Source organism: Delphinapterus leucas, chromosome 13 (genome assembly GCF_059928025.1).
Source record: "Delphinapterus leucas isolate spDelLeu-1000000601 "Yukka" chromosome 13, BTC_Dleu_Yukka2, whole genome shotgun sequence".
Taxonomy (NCBI): domain Eukaryota; kingdom Metazoa; phylum Chordata; class Mammalia; order Artiodactyla; family Monodontidae; genus Delphinapterus; species Delphinapterus leucas.
In genome coordinates this window covers 27,168,809-27,187,350 of record NC_143141.1, presented here as the reverse complement: position 1 = coordinate 27,187,350, position 18,542 = coordinate 27,168,809, and the positions used below count along the sequence as shown (strand labels likewise).

The following is an 18,542-nucleotide window of genomic DNA, read 5'->3' as shown; positions in this document are numbered from 1 at the left end:
GTTGGCTAATATATGCCCAATGCCTTGAACAGTGTTTGGCACAAAGTAGGTACTCAATAAATAGTTGTTGACTGAATAAATGAATGAATGAATGAATGTTTTTCAAGGAGTATAAATACAGCAGTATGCAATTCTTTATCTTGCAATCAAACTTATAGTGGTTGGTCATATGGCAATATTTTTGTAAATAAATATGTAAACCAAATATAAAATGATAAAATCCCTCAACCCAAACTGTACAACTCAAATAGTCCTAAAGTTTCTTTTCTCATTTAACTCTTGTTGAAATTTTCAACCTTGAGAATGGCACTCTTACCTAAAACAAAAGGCTCTCAGCTATTAGGAATAAATCGTATAACTCACAGCTAACTAGCAGGTACCAAAGGAAGAAAATACGTCTAAAATAAAATTGACTGCTTATGCACAAATTTAAGCATTAATTGTAATAATACACACACATTTAAAACCTTTACAAGCATACATTAAAAACTCATTTTCCTGGGACTTCCCCAGTGGTCCACTGGTTAAGAATCTGCCTTCCAAATAAAAACAAAAAAGAATCTGCCTTCCGATGCAGGGGACACAGGTTCGATAGGGAACTAAGATCCCACATGCTGCGGGGCAACTAAACCCGTGCCTCAGCTACTGAGCCCACATGCTCTGGAGCCGATGCATCACAACTAGAGAAGCCTGCGTGCCACAACGAAGAACCAGGGCAGCCAATAAATAAATAAATAAATAAACATTGTGCTTGCATGATATATCTTTAAAAAACAAAACAAAACCTCATTTTCCCAACTAGATATTTTTCTTGGTGATAGGAGATACTATTCTTCAAAACAAACTACAGGTGGAGCCCCAAACCTCAGATTCACCTCAATGTTACTAGTTTTACTGTAGCCTTCTCAAGGAACAACTTCTTCATGAGGTAATTCCAACTCCAACTGAAAAGGAACATAATTTCCATGCATTCATAATATACACATGTGTCATACATATATTTTTGTCCCCATTGCTTTTCACAGTGACCCTTAGAGATTAAACGCTCATTTTCAATACAATTTTATTGGCATTGTGACATTAAAAAGTTAGTGTTATGTCCTTTGCTAGGCAAAAAACAGTTGTCTAATACCTCAGGCCAACAATTTTGTGTAGAAAGTAACATAAACAAACTGAAGTTTTCAGAAGGAGCTTTCTTTTCCCTGATTTAGAAACCCTGGTAAGTTTAGCCAGGTTTTCAGATCAGCAGTCCCTCTTTGAATGTTGGATTTATGTGGGTGTGATAGAGGGGCTATCTGGCAGGAAAATCCTTCTCAAAATCAAAATAGTAGTTCTTTCATAAGATTCAAAATTTTAAGTTAATAAGACAATGAGGCAGAAGATCTTTTTTATTATAGCAACTGTTTTTAGAGTTTAAAGAAATTGTGGGTATTCTTCTGGTCAGCAGTAGGACAAAGCAATTCAATTACTGGGTAATACAATCAGACTCCAAAGCAAACGGGTTTCTATTTCAGTTTTAAAGCATTTAGTACTTGTTAAGCACACCCATTTATGAAATAGTATGTGTAGATAAATAGAAAAGTACTTGACAATTTTGCAGTGGTCAAAAGCAAGCAAATTCATTGATATTATATAGTGGTCAAGAACAAATGTATATTGATATAATATTTCTAGACAATCTTAAATATTAAACTTTGTTCTTTAGTCTACTAATATTTTTTAAAATTTATAAAGCTGAATACTATACATTGGAGCAGGGACAAATTCAAAGGTAATATTTAACAAAATTCAGACTAGAAATTGAAACAGCTTTAAATATTAAAACATTTAATGAATATTATGATGACCAAGAACTAATATTGCTAAACTAAAACAAATGTGCACCTGCTTCTTATGTGATGGTAACCCCATGAACAGAATCAGTTAATACATGAAAACATAGAGAGAAGTTTCTAGTAACAAGCTGATGAAGTCTTTTCTTAATGAAGCTTTGAAAGGCTTTCAGTTTGAAAAGGAAATAGTTGTAGAAGATATGCTTTTCAAATTTACGGGTAAAATTTTGTTGTAACATATGCTAAAAAAAAATTAATGATTTAACCAGTATTCAAAAAAGAACGTGAGGGGCTAAAGTGGTGTGCTAAAGTCTACAAAATGAAATTTACTTTTAGATCCTACTAGTGGAAACCACTAGAATGCTTGCTCTCCAAATACTCTTCCTCTGGAAACCTTGCCACTAACAAGGATGGACCCTAACAGCCAATGAGTCTAATGTGACCTACCTCTCTGGCCACAAAGATTTAAAACAGAACAGGACATTGAGTTTCTGAATGTGGCAATGAACAAAATTAAGGTGAAATCAAGAGCTGAGACTTGAGTAATTTCTAAAAAAAATAAGGGAATGGAAATTTAGAGAAAGTAAATTTCCACATAGAGAAGACCCGAGGATATGTATTTAGCAATAAAAATAAAAGTAAAAACACAGCTCATCTCCTGGTTTTCCAACGACTTAGTAGTATATATAGGGCATTGATAGGCTGGTGGGATAGTGTTCAACACCCAATCAATTCTGATAAACCTCATACAGTTTTCTCCAGAGAACTGGGACAAGGTAGCTTTTTAGGACTGACATAATCATTTAACATACCTCACAAATGTGAAGGACATGAAGGCATGGGGTAAGCATGAAAGTTGCCAGTCTAATTCCAATAAATGTATGATTTATGTAATAGATTTTATCTGATTCCATACTTTCTAAGCTTTTCTAAGGGATGTTGTATTACAACTTGTGTAGCGTTTCACATGGTGGAATGCATCGGTGGTTAGTGCAGACATTTTAGGTTAGCGCAGACGTTTACTGTGTCCGCGCTAACCTAAAAATAAAAGTTAGCTTGGTCATTGGGTCCTTTAACTATTTGTTTCCCCTTTCTTCCCCGTTGGTTTTGTTTTACCAAAGTGGCCGCCGACCCGCTCTCTCCTCATTGGTGGGTTTTTCCGCAGGTGGCAGCTCTAGCCCCGCCCACCAGTCGCCGCCCCTTGCCCTAAGTTCTTGAGAATTAACCGATAGACCAGAGGGAGGGGGCGGGGTGGGCGCCGGATGTGACGTTTCCGGAAGCGCCGAGTGTCGTCCGCGGGGACAGGTGGGGAAGGGTCCCGGGGGTATGGTGGGGCTGGGCTGCTGAGCGTGGTCGGACTCTGGCGGGGAGCGGCCACCGTGAGTGTGGGGCCTGCAGCCTTCTCCTCCCCGCGACCCCTGCCCGGCCTGCCGCGCGCGAGGCCCCTGACGGCTCTGGTCCCCAGCCGGGCCCAGCGCGTCCCCTCCTACCGCACGCGAAAGACCCGAAAACCTTTGCTGATTTTGCCGGGTGTTGACAACTTGGGCTTGAGTGCCTTCGAGAAGGGGGCGTCACGCAGTTGTCAGGAGGTCCCTCTCCACTGTATATGCCCCCTTCGCTCGTTCCTGCTACTTCCTTTCGCCTCCTCCTCATCTTTCCCCCTCGGTTCTTTGCGCCACCTTCCCCCCTTATTTACGGATACTGCATCTCCTCCCTGGAGTGTTGCTCAGCCTTGTAGCTCTGGGCACCACTTCCTGGCCTCGGGAGGGGGTTCCATTCTCTACCAAAAGATCCTCTACCAAGAGGGACTGAAGAGCAACAAGCTTGCTCTGCTTCCGTTAGCTTTGATGGGCTTGGCCCTGAGTTTAGTAATTAGACAACTTGGGGAGGTTTTAGATTTGCTAGTAGCTTTCTGAGCCCCTAAAAAAGCTCCCACAGGAGATGGAATACCTCTACATCCCTGGTAGTCCCCACAACTTTTGTACTATTAGGGTGTTTGAGAAGAAGGTTGGTGGAGGAAGTGTGACCTAGAGATAGAATTGGCCCGGAGAAGACCATCTCTGAGGGAGGGATTGGAATGGAAAACAAAAGCAGTGGATAGACAAATGAAACTGAAATGTCAGGATTTCTGGGCAGATAAGAATCCCGACTGAAGCAAAAGATCTCTGTTGGGAATGAGTAAGGTTTAAGATTAAAAGGACAAAATGAGGCCAATTGACACAGAGCCTTGAATTCCAAAATCTGCTGTAGCTTGTATATCCTACAGCATGCTGGTTAGGATGTGCTGTAATTAAGTATGTATCCAATTACCAGAATCTTTTTGGAAATGATTGTAGAGTGGTATCTGATTGGAAGTTGGAGTCTGATTCTAACAGCAACAATATCAAGAAAGATTATAGAATGACTGCAATCTGAGACCCAAGGAGGGAAAACTTCCAGGGTTTTTTGTTGGTTTGTTTTTTGCATTTCAAGTTACCTTTGTGTCCTTTTGTTATTCAGAGAGTACTTAGTCTTTGGAGATAGATTTGAATAAATTGTTTTCTAGGTCTAAATTCCTTGCCCTGAAATGGTGAATGATGTTGTAGGTTGACTGGAATAGTGGTTTCATGAGCAGAGCTGGGATTATGAACATTCATTCCCACACCATTTCCTCTAACTAACCGTGTGCTCAAGTCAGTTACCCTCAGGTTAAATGATCAGCTTGAAGTCAGTTATCATCATGAAAGTTCATTGAGTATACTCTGCCAGGTACTGGGGTGGATGGAAGTGGGTAGCTGGGAGGAGAGATAATGGAAAAAATATAAGATACTGTCCCTCTTTTTATGATGCCAAGGGCAGGGCTACCTAATGACATGGAATAATTAGCATTAAGAGAGAATTGAAACGCTAGTGGCTCATTATAGTTATACTCTTTGTACCACCTAATTATGGTGCAGGGATTATGGGTTTTTGAGTCTGCCAATCCTTTTGTCCTTGTGATATGGGCTTCCTTGAGGGTCTCAGGCTTCTTGTGGGAAAGAGACCTTATTTGATATGAGCTACAGCATGTGATATGTTTCTTTTAATTTCTTTGTAAGGTAGAGGTTTGTGGGAAAAACACAGTGTACTAGGCTGTGCTCGGCTGATGGGGGCCTTGGTGTTGATGCCATCTTTTTTTTTTTTTTTTTTTTTTCTGTTTCAGATCTTCTTGGTCCTGATGTCTGACCGTGGAGATGTGAGCCTCCCACCCGAAGACCGGGTGAGGGCTCTCTCCCAGATGGGTAGCGCAGTGGAGATAAACGAAGACATTCCACCCCGTCGGTACTTCCGCTCTGGAATGGAGATTATCCGAATGGCATCTATTTACTCTGAGGAAGGCAACATTGAACATGCATTCATCCTCTATAACAAGTATATCACGTAAGACGCCTCCAGTTTCCATTTTCTTTTCCGGTGACTGATGCCTCACTCATTCTGTCCTTGTGCTCATTTATTTCAGCTCAGAATTGCTAAAACTAGAGAACTTTACAGCATCATTATCATTAATCATTTTTGCTAGCAGCTCCTACATATTGGCTGTCCTTGACATTCAAAGACATGAGTGCTGAAAGTGTTGTTTTCATGACTCAGTAATTTCATGAGTAAGAGACCTAGCTCTTTGGCTTGTGCCCACATGGCCCAGCTGTTAGACAAGAGAGTTGGTGTTTAAACTATACATGTTTTGTATTGATGAATGTTTTTCGCTGTCCTCTCTCTATTAAGACAGCCAATCAGAGAATTATTGTTGAGGTTTAACAGAGCCAAAATTCCTCACCTCTGCTTATTTTGTAGCAAATTGAATGACTCAGGAGAAAGTTTTTTTCTTAACCTTTATCATAAGCATAAAAATCATCAAATAAATAGTGATCACCTACAGTTTGTATAGCTCATCATAAGACCTTTCCCTTGAGTTGCTTAGCCTCTTGCAGCAGAAATTGAAGATTTCAGTTCAGTTAACAGGAACAATTGCTAAAGCCCCAGTGATATTGGAAAAGATGTCTAATTTAGGAAGGGAATAATGTTAAAGGGTCTCATTTATAATTTCTAGTTTTGTTCTTTCACGATACCAGGATCTTAAAATAATAATAATTACAGTGTATTTGTATGGCTCTTAAATAGTTTGTAAAGTATTTCACCCGCATTATTTCACTTGATCTTCACAGTTCTGCGTACATTGAGTGAGGCACATCATCCTCCCATTCTGCGTATGAGGAAACACCCTCCAGGTTTAGTGGTGGGCTTTGTTCCACAGTCTGGAGTGACAAAACCTGGATTTTCTTAACTCTTAATTCAGGATTCATTCTACAACATAGGTCCTGTTCTTTTTGTTTTCTTTTTGGTAATGTTTAATAAATTGAAGGTAGTCTTTTGAGATCATAGTCTTGAGCCACACTAATTTTTGGTTATTTTTTTATTGTTTTTGAATAGGTAACATGTATGTGTAGTACAGAATTCAGAAGGCACAAAAGGGTGTATATTTAAAAACTAAATCTCCCTACCACTCCTCTTTTCCCCCAAACCTTTAGCTCCCCTCCCCAGAGACAATCACTCTTATTAGTTTTTTTTTTTTTTCTTTTGTGGTACGCGGGCCTCTCACTGTTGTGGCCTCTCCAGTTGCGGAGCACAGGCTCTGGACGCGCAGGCTCAGTGGCCATGGCTCACGGGCCCAGCCGCTCAGCGGCATGTGGGATCTCCCTGGACGGGGGCACGAACCCGTGTCCTCTGCATCGGCAGGCGGACTCTCAACCACTGTGCCACCAGGGAAGCCCCTTATTAGTTTCTTATATGTTCTTCCAGAGATGATGTATGCCTATCAATTATATGATATTAAGTTTTTGATCACATGCTACTCTAAAGCAGAGTCTGTCAACTTTGGTGTTAATGACATTTGGGGTTGAATAATTCTTTGTTGTGGGGAGTGTTCTGTGCATTGTAGTGTGTTTAGCAGCATCTTTGGTCTCTCTGCTCGCTAGATTGCCAGTAGAACCCTTTACCCCCTAGTTGTGACAACCCAAAATGTCTCCAGACATAAACTAATGCTTTTTAAGAGGCAAAACTGACCCAGTTGAGAACCAGTACTCTAGAGAAGAGCAGGTGTAAGAGTGGATTGCCTAGAATTCATATTGTAATTTTAGAATGGAGAAAAGGGACTGCTATTGTTTTCTTGTTAAGTTTAGAGATAGTGTCTGTTTCCTCAGAGTTCTTGCATCCATCCATACCATAATGTCCTGTTATGTGGCCTCAATGTTGATAAAGTTTCGTAGAATTATAATTATATTTCTGCCTCTCTTTGCTTTTATGGTTTTTCATTCCTAGGCACAATGGGCACAAAATTTATTTTCCTGAGAAGTTTCTTGCTATTGTCCCACTCTTCATATACTCTGCTGCTGGTAGAATTAGTATTCTTGTATATTTCCAGTATTCTTGTAGGTAGTTCTCTCAGAATGAGGGACACAATTCTTTCGGGAAATCGTAGTTGAGAAAGTTCAGTAGAATCATGGAATCACTCTACCAGGTATTTTCTGAAGGGCCCTCTGGGTCTTGTTGTCCCACATAGAAAGTGCTTTGAGGGTGAGGACCATATTCATTCAAGAAATATATATTACATATACCTACTGTCTACTTGACACTGCAGTAGGTCCTGAATACGTAGTAAGTAAACTGGCCCCTGCCCTTATTCTACTTATGGGAGAAGACAGTATACAGGTAAGCAAATAAATATACAGTTCACAAAATGCGGAAAATGCTGTGGAAGCAACAGAGAGTGCTGGGACAGGGAATAACCAAGGTTATTTAATTAAATAGAGTAACATCTATCTGAGAAGGTAAGATTTAAACTGAGACTTGAAGGATGCCATAGAGTTGGTCATTCCAAAAGCGTAAAACAGAGCATTTAAAACAGATACAGCTGTGTATTCAGAAGCTCTCAGGTAGGAAAGACCTTAGTGTGTTCTGAGGATTGAAAGATCATTGTGTTTGGAGTGTAGCAAGTGAAGAGGGAGAATGACCGCAGATGAAGTTGGAGAGGCAGGCGGGGCCAAATCACACAGGATCTTATAGGCCAGTGAGGAGTTTACATTTTATCTTGAGAGCAATAGAAAGCCATTGAAAAGTTTTAAGTGAGGTTGTGGCCTAATCTTACTTATATTTTAAAAATTAAATTTTGGCTGCTATGGGGTAACTGGTGGAGGGAGTGTCAAGAGAGAGGCTGGTAGGTTGAAGGAACATGGTGGACTGGAAAGGAGCAGATGGATATGGTATTCTGGAGATAGAGTCCATGGAACTTACTGATAATTTGGGAAAGAAGATGGTATCAAGATTGACCTCAGTTTCTGCCTTGAGTAACTTAGGATTTGCTGGTCCATTTATTGAGATGGGGAGAGTGGTGTTGAAAAGGGGTTGGGTAATGGGAAGATTCAAGAGTTCAGGCCTGGTTTTTTGACCTGTTAAGGTGTAAAGTTTAAGTTATCTGTGAGATATCCAAGTAGAGATGTCCAGTAGGAGGTTGGATGTAGCAGTCTGAACTCAGAGGAGAGGTCTGGGTTGGAGATACAAGCCCAGGAGTACTCAACATATAGTTGGTTCTGAAGCCATGAAAACTGCTGAGACCTTGTAGTGCAGTGGTTGTTAATCTGGGGTCCAGGAACCCACAGGGATTCATTGATAAAATTCAGGGTCCATGAACTTGGTCGGGAGAAACTTTTCTTGTTTTTACTAACCTCTAACTGAAATTTAGCACTTCCTTTAATTTTGAATATAGGCGTCAAACCACAGTATTATTAATATTTGTAGTTTTGTCACCAGTAGAAATCAAGATATTTTCATATTAAATTATGATTGTTGCTGGTATCTCAAAATAACATTTATACTTATCACTACTTCAGAATTACAGTACAGAGTTATTAAACCCACAACTACATCCTGTTTTTTAATGTATTAACAATGCATTAATAAGTAAGCACATATCACAACTTTTTAATATTTTGAAAACTGCATTACAGTAGAATTGGGCTTTTTGTAATGTTTCATAATTTATATTATATCTTTAAAAAATTATTCTGAGAAGGGTCCATAGGCTTCATTAGATGCCAGAAGGATCCATGGCGTATTAAAGTATCAAGAAACCTTTCCTCGAAGGAAGGTTTGAGAGGTAGGAGGAAATCTAGGAAATCCATCACTTTGTCATGGGATCCAAAAGAGGTCAGTATTTGCAGGACAGTGGCCAGCTGTGTCAGATGGGCAAGATTTGAGTTTGATGTCATGATGTGATCAGTAATCTTGGTAAGCAATTTCACTGGAAGGATTAAAGATTGGAGTGGGTTGAAAGGTGAATGGACAGTAAGAGAGTAGAGACTGTGAGTATAGTCCAGAGATCAGAGAACTTTTTCTGTAAAAGGGCCAGTTAGTAATTTTTTTATCATCTTTATTGGAGTATAATTGCTTTACAATGCTGTGTTAGTTTCTGCTGTATAACGAGGTGAATCAGCTATACATATACATATATCCCCATATCCCCTCCCTCTTGCGTCTCCCTCCCATTCTCCTTATCCCACCCCTCTAGGTGGTCACAAAACACCGAGCTGATCTCCAACTGCTTCCCACTAGCTATCTGTTTTACGTTTGGTAGTGTATATATGTCCATGCCACTCTCTCACTTTGTCCCAGCTTACCCCTCCGCCTCCCCGTGTCCTCAAGTCCATTCTTTACGTCTACGTAGAGACTAACCCTTGGGACCAGAAAATAGTGGTCTATTTAGTGGACACATCGCTGCCAGACACAGATGTCTGGATTCATGATTTTATGTCAGAGTATCTGGTAGAGCTTTCAAAAGTCAATTAATCACTGCTTCTGAGACCTTGACAAATGATTCAGATTTTTTAAGCAATAACAAAATGTAGTAGGCTTTAAAAAAAAAAATCTTACCTCCACTACATAGGTCTGACTGCTGTGAGGGACTGAAAAGAATATGCCTATGTTTGATGAAAGATATTTAACAAGTTTTGTTTTAACAGAGTTGACTTTTCAAAGAGAACTGCACTTGAATTATTACTATAATATTAGAATAAAAATGTTTATCAATAAAAAAATACTTCAAGCCTTTTTATTTGTGTCCTGCCCCTATTTCTTCAGAACCATTTTTTTTTTTTTTTAGATTCCATATATATGTGTTAGCATACGGTATTTGTTTTTCTCTTTCTGACTTACTTCACTCTGTATGACAGACTCTTGGTCCATCCACCTCACTACAAATAACTCAATTTCGTTTCTTTTTATGGCTGAGTAATATTCCATTGTATATATGTGCCACATCTTCTTTATCCATTCATCTGTTGATGTACACTTAGGCTGCTTCCTTGTCCTGGCTATTGTAAATAGAGCTGCAGTGAACATTGTGGTACATGACTCTTTTTGAATTATGGTTTTCTCAGGGTATATGCCCAGTAGTGGGATTGCTGGGTCATATGGTAATTCTCTTTGTAGTTTTTTAAGGAACCTCCATACTGTTCTCCATAGTGGCTGTATCAATTTACATTCCCACCAACAGTGCAAAAGGGTTCCCTTTTCTCCACACCCTCTCCGGCATTTATTGTTTGTAGGTTTTTTGATGATGGCCATTCTGCCTGGTGTGAGGTGATACCTCACTGTAGTTTTGATTTGCAGTTCTCTAATGATTAGTAATGTTGAGCATCCTTTAATGTGTTTGCTGGCAATCTGTATATCTTCTTTGGACAAATGTCTATTTAGATCTTCTGCCCATTTTTGGATTGGGTTGTTTGTTTTTTTGATATTGAGCTGCATGAGCTGCTTGTATATGTTTGAGATTAATCCTTTGTCAGTTGTTTTGTTTGCAAATATTTTCTCCCATTCTGAGGGTTGTCTTTTTGTCTTGTTTATGGTTTCCTTTGCTGTGCGAAAACTTTTAAGCTTCATTAGGTCCCATTTGTTTATTTTTGTTTCTATTTCCATTTCTCTAGGAGGTGGGTCATAAAGGATCTTGCTGTAATTTATGTCATAGAGTGTTCTGCATGTGTTTTCCTCTAAGAGTTTGATAGTGTCTGGCCTTACATTTAGTTCTTTAATTCATTTTGTGTGTGGTGTTAGGGAGTGTTCTAATTTCATTCTTTTACATGTAGCTGTCCAGTTTTTCCAGCACCACTTATTGAAGACACTGTCTTTTCTCCATTGTATATTCTTGCCTCCTTTATCAAAAATAAGGTGACCATATGTGCATGGGTTTATCTCTGGGCTTTCTATCCTGTTCCGTTGATCTATATTTCTGTTTTTGTGCCGGTACCGTACTGTCTTGATTACTGTAGCTTTGGAGTATAGTCTGAAGTCAGGGAGCCTGATTCCTCCGGCTCCGTTTTTCTTTCTCAAGATTGCTTTGGCTATTCGGGGTCTTTTGTGTTTCCATACAAATTGTGAAATTTTTTGTTCTAGTTCTGTGAAAAATGCCATTGGTAGTTTGATAGGGATTCCATTGAATCTGTAGATTGCTTTGGGTAGTATAGTCATTTTCACAATGTTGATTCTTCCAATCCAAGAACATGGTATATCTCTCCATCTGTTTGTATCATCTTTAATTTCTTTCATCAGTGTCTTATAGTTTTCTGCATACAGGTCTTTTGTCTCCTTCGTAGGTTTATTCCTAGACATTTTATTCTTTTTGTTGCAATGGTAAATGGGAGTGTTTCCTTAATTTCTCTTTCAGATGTTTCATCACTAGTGTATAGGAATGCAAGAGATTTCTGTACATTAATTTTGTATCCTGCTACTTTACCAAATTCATTGATTAGCTCTAGTAGTTTTCTGGTAGCGTCTTTAGGATTGTCTATGCATAGTATGTCATCTGCCAACAGTGACAGTTTTACTTCTTCTTTTCCTATTTGGATTCCTTTTATTTCTTTTTCTTCTCTGATTGCTGTCGCTAAAACTTCCAAAACTATGTTGAATAATAGTGGTGAGAGTGGGCAACCTGGTCTTGTTCCTGATCTTAGTGGAAATGGTTTCAGTTTTTTCACAATTGAGAACGATGTTGGCTGTGGGTTTGTCACATATGGCCTTTATTATGTTGAGGTACGTTCCCTCTATGCCTACTTTCTGGAGAGTTTTTATCATGAATGGGTGTTGAATTTTGTCAAAAGCTTTCTCTGCATCTATTGAGATGATCATATGGTTTTTCTCCTTCGGTTTGTTAATATGGTGTATCACATTGATTGATTCGCATATATTGAAGAATCCTTGCATCCTGGGGTAAACCCCACTTGATCATGGTGTATGATCCTTTTACTGTGCTGTTGGATTCTGTTTGCTAGTATTCTGTTGAGGATTTTTGCATTTATGTTCATCAGTGATATCGGCCTGTAGTTTTCTTTTTTTGTGACGTCTTTGTCTGGTTTTGGTATCTTGGTGATGGTGGCCTCGTAGAATGAATTTGGGAGTGTTCCTCCCTGTTTTATATTTTGGAAGAGTTTGGGAAGGATAGGTGTTAGCTCTTCTCTAAATGTTTGATAGAATTCGCCTGTGAAACCATCTGGTCCTGGGCTTTTGATTGTTGGAAGATTTTTAATCACAGTTTCCATTTCAGTGTGTGATTGGTCTGTTTATATTTTCTATTTCTTCCTGGTTCAGTCTCGGAAGGTTGTGCATTTCTTAGAATTTGTCCATTTCTTCCAGGTTGTCCATTTTATTGGCATATAGTTGCTTCTGGTAATCTCTCATGATCCTTTGTATTTCTGCAGTGTCAGTTGTTACTTCTCCTTTTCCATTTCTAATTCTATTGATTTGAGTCTTTTTCCCTTTTTTTCTTGATGAGTCTTGCTAATGGTTTATCAATTTTGTTTATCTTCTCAAAGAACCAGCTTTTAGTTTTATTGATCTTTGCTATTGTTTCCTTCATTTCTTTTTTATTTATTTCTGATCTGATCTTTATGATTTCTTTCCTTCTGCTAACTTCGGGGTTTTTTTGTTCTTCTTTCTCTAATTGCTTTAGGTGTAAGGTTAGGTTGTTTATTTGAGGTTTTTCTTGTTTCTTGAGGTAGGATTGTATTGCTATAAACTTCCCTCTTAGAACTGCTTTTGCTGCATACCACAGGTTTTGGGTCATTGTGTTTTCATTGTCATTTGTTTCTAGGTATTTTTTTATTTCCTCTTTGATTTATTCAGTGATCTCTTGGTTTTTAGTAGTGTATTGTTTACCCTCCATATGTTTGTATTTTTTACAGTTTTTTCCTGTAATTGATATCTAGTCTCATAGCATTGTGGTCAGAAGAGATACCTGATATGGTTTCGATTTTCTTAAATTTACCAAGGCTTGATTTGTAACCCAATATATGATGTATCCTGGAGAATGTTCCATTTGCACTTGAGAAGAAAGTGTATTCTATTGTTTTTGGATGGAATGTCCTATAAATATCAATTAAGTCCATCTTGTTTGATATATCGTTTAAAGCTTGTGTTTCCTTATTTATTTTCATTTTGGATGATCTGTCCATTGGTAAAAGTGAGGTGTTAAAGTCCCCTACTATTATTGTGTTACTGTCGATTTTCCCCTTTTATGGCCGTTAGCCTTTGCCTTACTTTCTGAGGTGCTCCTATGTTGGGTTCATAAATACTTACAACTGTTATATCTTCTCTTTGGATTGATCCCTTGATCATTATGTAGTGTTCTTCTTTGTCTCTTGTAATAGTCTTTATTTTAAAGTCTATTTTTTCTGATATGAGAATTGCTACTCCAGCTTTCTTTTGATTGCCATTTGCATGGAATATCTTTTTCCTCACTTTCAGTCTGTATGTGTCCCTAGGTCTGAAGTGGGTCTCTTGTAGACAGCATATATACGGGTCTTGCTTTTGTGTCCATTTAGCCAGTCTGTCTTTTGGTTGGAGGTTTTTTTTTTTTTTTTTTTTTTACTCATTCAACACATATATGTGACAGGTCACTTGGGATATTACAATGAACAAAACGAAGTCTTAACTCTCATGGAGCTTTTATTCTAGTGTTGAAGACAGATAATAAAAATATATTTTTCAAGTGGTATTAAGTGCTATGAAGCAAAGAAGGGAGCAGAGTGACTGAGAGGTTCTGTTCAATATAGGGCAGCCAGAGAAGGTGACAATTGCTCTGTTAATATTAACAGTATTAATCAATATTGTGCAATAAAATTATCAACTATTAAGTACTTTTTTTGGTGCCTGCAAGAATAAAGATAACAATATTTGAGTACTTCTAGTTCAAGGCATTATTTAACTTACCCTTACAATAAATCTGAGGTAGGTATTATTATTATTTCTAATTTACAGTAGGCAAAAGTGAGCCTTAGAGAGGCTCTTTCAGTTATCTGTTGCTGTGTAACAAAGCATCTCAAAGTTACCGACCTAAAACAACAAATTATTTGCTCATAATTCTGAAATTTGGTCAGGGCTTGATGGGGCCAGCACATCGGCTCACATAGATGGCTTGACTGGAGCTGAAGGATGCACTTCCAAGGTGGCCTCATAAATATGGTTGGCAAATTGGTGCTGTAAACTGGAAGCTTAGCTGGGACCACTGGCAAGGGGCTTCACTTATCTTCCACATGGCCTCTCCAAATAGCAAGGTTGGGCCTCTCACAGCATGGTGGTCTCAGTGTACTTAGACCTCTTAAATGGCCACTAACTTCTTAAATGGGCACCCTAGGGCACAAATGTGGGAGCTACCAGGCCTTCTTAATACCTGGGCTCAGAAGTCTCAGAATGTTTTTCTTGCCATATTCCATTAGTTAAAGGTCACAGAGCCAGCCTAGATTCAAGAGGAGGGACTACTCAGGGTCATGAATGCCAGGAGGCATGGTTCACTGGGGGCTACCAATGTAATTGAATACTACAATTTGCCCTTTGGTCTCTAATGATTTATGTTCCTCCTACACATACAATTATACTCACATATCCCACTACTTCCAAAAGTCTTGTTCCACTTTTACATTGGCTCAAAATCTAGGATCTACCTGGAATCTTAGCTCATGGTACTAAGCACCTCCCTGTATGCTTAGGCCAGAATCACTCATTCTCCTTAATTCCTCTCACTTTCTCCTTCCATTTCAACCAAGCAACCTATATCATTGACTTTACTTCCTAAATATCTCCCTAATCCCTAATCCTAACCCTAATCAGTTCACTTCCTTCCTTTTCCACCTCCTCAATTCTAAGCTACCATAATTGCTACCTGGGCTACGGTGAAACCAGCAGTTGTCTCCGTCATTCTCTCTTGCTCTTCCTTAATTCAGTGATTCTCAATGAGGGTTGATTTTGCCCCTTGGGGACATTTGGCAATGTCTGGAGACTTCGGTTGTCTGAACTCCATGTGTGGATACGTCTAGCGTGGAGATGCCAAGGATACTGCTAAACATCCTATAATGTATAGGACAGCCCCCCACAACAAAGAATTACCCATCGCAAAGTGTCAATAGTGCTGAGGTTGAAAAACCCTGCAATCTTTTCTTCACCGAGTATCCAGAGGTCTTTTTCAAATGCAATCATGTCAACACTCAGCTGAAAAATCTTTGCAAGTCTTCCTACTGATTTTAGGTTAAGAATGTGAACCCCTTTTTTTCTGGTGCATAGGGTCCTCTATAGGGTAGCTCCTACCAGGCTCTTTAGCCTCAGCTCGTGCACTCACCTCTTTGCTTTCTGTGCTCTAGCCACTTGGGCCTTCCTTCAGTCCTATACATATTGCATCTCACTATGGGACCTTACTCACACTCTGTCAGAATGCTCTCCCTCCTAACACCCCCCATCCTGACCCTAATTGTAACAGAAGAACGAGTGCAGGTGTTGGGGGGAGCTGGCATCTGGGAGAGATCCAGAGGCTCCATATTGATGATTCTGGAGTGCTGAGTGAGGCCACTAAATATACCTCTCTGCTCTCCACTCATTATACAGAAGCTTTTTAAAAAGGCATGATGGGACCCAGTGGGGAGGCTTGCAGCTGAATGGAGCAGTGAGGTGGGAGCCTGGCATTGCTGCCCTGAGAGGTGCACTGAGCAGTGCAGGCCCTGGTGGCTCCCAGGCTTCTGGTGCTCCCTACATGGGAATACAGTGATCCTGTCAGAAGCAGAGACTCCCAGGATCTTTGTTAACATTACCGGGCCTTTGGTTGGAGAATTTAGTCCATTTACATTTAAGGTAGTTATTGATATGTATGTTCCTGTTACCATTTTATTAATTGTTTTGAGTTTGTTATCGTAGGTCTTTTCCTTCTCTTGTGTTTCCTGCCTAGAGAAGTTCCCTTTAGCATTTGTTGTAAAGCTGGTTTGGTAGTGCTGAATTCTCTTAACTTTTGCTTGTCTGTAAAGGTTTTAATTTCTCCTTCGAATCTGAATGAGATCCTTGCTGGGTACAGTAATCTTGGTTGTAAGTTTTTCCCTTTCATCACTTTAAATATGTCCTGCCACTCCCTTCTGGCTTGCAGAGATTCTGCTGAAAGATCAGCTGTTAACCTTATAGGGATTTCCTTGTATGTTATTTGTTGCTTTTCCCTTGCTGCTTTTAATATGTTTTCTTGTTATTTAATTTTTGATAGTTTGATTAATATGTGTCTTGGCATGTTTCTCCTTGGATTTATCCTGAATGGGACTCTCTGTGCTTCCTGGACTTGATTGACTATTTCCTTTCCCATATTAGGGAAGTTTTCAAGTATAATCTCTTCAAATATTTTCTTAGTCCCTTTCTTTCTCTCTTCTTCTTCTGGGACCCCTATAATTCGAATGTTGGTGTGTTTAACGTTGTCCCAGAGGTCTCTGAGACTGTCCTCATGTCTTTTCATTCTTTTTTCTCTATTCTGCTCTGTGGTAGTTATTTCCACTATTTTATCTTCCAGGTCACTTATCCGTTCTTCTGTCTCAGTTATTCTGCTATTGGTTCCTTCTAGAGAATTTTAAATTTCATTTATTGTGTTGTTCATCATTGTTTGTTTGCTCTTCAGTTCTTCTAGGTCCTTGTTAAACATTTCTTGTATTTTCTCCATTCTATTTCCAAGATTTTGGATCATCTTTACTCTCATTACTTTGAATTCTTTTTCAGGTAGACTGCCTATTTCCTCTTCATTTGTTTGGTCTGGTGGGTTTTTTGCCTTGCTTCTTCATCTGCTGTGTGTTTCTCTGTCTTTTCATTTTGCCTAACTTACTGTGTTTGGGGTCTCCTTTTCGCAGGCTGCAGGTTTGTAGTTCCCGCTGTTCTTGGTGCCTGCCCCCAGTGGGTAAGGTTAGTTCAGTGGGTTGTGTAGGCTTCCTGGTGGTGGGGACTGGTGCCTGTGTTCTGGTGGATAGGGCTGGATCTTGTCTTTCTGGTGGGCAGGACTGCGTCTGGTGGTGTGTTTTGGGGTGTCTGTGGCCTCATTATGATTTTAGGCAGCCTCTCTGCTAATGGGTGGGGTTGTGTTCCTGTCTTGCTAGTTGTTTGGCATGGGGTGTCCAGAACTGGAGCTTGCTGGTCATTGAGTGGAGCTGAGTCTTAGCGTTGAGATGGAGATCTCTGGGAGAACTCTTGCTGATTGATATTACATGGGGCGGGGAGGTCTCTGGTAGTCCAATGTCCTGAACTCAGCCCTCCCACCTCAGAGGCTCAGGTCTGACACCCGGCTGGAGCACCAAGACCCTGTCAGCCACATGGCTCAGAAGAAAAGGGAGAAAAATAAAATTAAATTTAAATTTAAAAAGTTATTAAAATAAAAAATAATTTTAAAAAATATTATTAAAGTAAAAAATTATAATAAGTAATAAAAGAGAGCAACCAAACCAATAAACAAATCCACCAATGATAACAAGCGTTAAAAACTGTACTAAGATAAACATAAAAATCAGAAACTAGTCTGTTCCATACAGCAAACCCCAAAGTCTACAGTCGCTCCCAAAGTCCACGACCTCAGTTTTAGGATGATCTGTTGTCTGTTCAGGTATTCCACAGAAGCAGGGTACATCAAGTTGATGGTGGAGATTTAATGTGCTGCTCCTGAGGCTGCTGGGAGAGATTTCCCTTTCTCTTTGTTCACACAGCTCCCGGGGTTCAGCTTTGGATTTGGCCCCACCTGTGCGTGTAGGTCGCCAGAGGGCGTCTGTTCTTCACCCAGACAGGAGGGGGTTAAAGGGGCGGCTGATTAGGGGGCTCTGGCTCTCTCAGGCCGGGGGGATGGAGGGGTACGGAATGCAGGGCAAGCCTATGGTGGCAGAGGCTGGCGTGCGTTCTCCCGGGGAAGTTGTCACTGGATCACGGGACCCTGGCAGTGGCGGGCTGCAGAAGCTCCAGGGAGGGGAGGTGTGGATAGTGACCTGAGCTTGCACACAGGCTTCTTGGTGGCTGCAGCAGCAGCCTTAGCGTCTCATGCCCGTCTCTGGGGTCCGCGCTGATAGCGGCGGCTCGCGCCCATCTCTGGAGCTCGTTTAGGCGGTGCTCTGAATCCCCTCTCCTCGCACACCCCGAAACAATGGTCTCTTGCCTCTTAGTTCCAGACTCTTTCCCAGACCCCCTCCCAGCTAGCTGTGGCGCACTAACCCCTTCAGGCTGTGTTCACGCCGCCAACCCCAGTCCTCTCCCTGGGATCCGACCTCCGAAGCCTGAAGCCTGAAGCCCGAGCCTCAGCTCCCCGCCCCCGCCCGCCCCGGCGGGTGAGCAGACAATCCTCTCGGGCTGGTGAGTGCTGGTCGGCAACGATCCTCTGTG

The 18,542-nt window shown here is 40.3% G+C and overlaps 1 protein-coding gene across 2 annotated transcripts in view; it reads left to right on the top strand.

The window, feature by feature from the left end:
* The first annotated feature begins 3,046 nt into the window (after positions 1 to 3,046).
* The window catches only part of STAMBP (STAM binding protein), a 34,159-nt gene continuing 18,663 nt past the window's right edge, over positions 3,047 to 18,542 (top strand). For both annotated transcript variants that reach the window (XM_089922961.1, XM_022563043.2), the window contains exons 1-2: positions 3,047 to 3,137; positions 5,014 to 5,231. In XM_089922961.1, the coding sequence (XP_089779087.1) occupies positions 5,029 to 5,231 (203 nt within the window). In that variant the 5' untranslated portion in view covers positions 3,047 to 3,137; positions 5,014 to 5,028. The remainder of the gene's footprint in view (positions 3,138 to 5,013; positions 5,232 to 18,542) is intronic.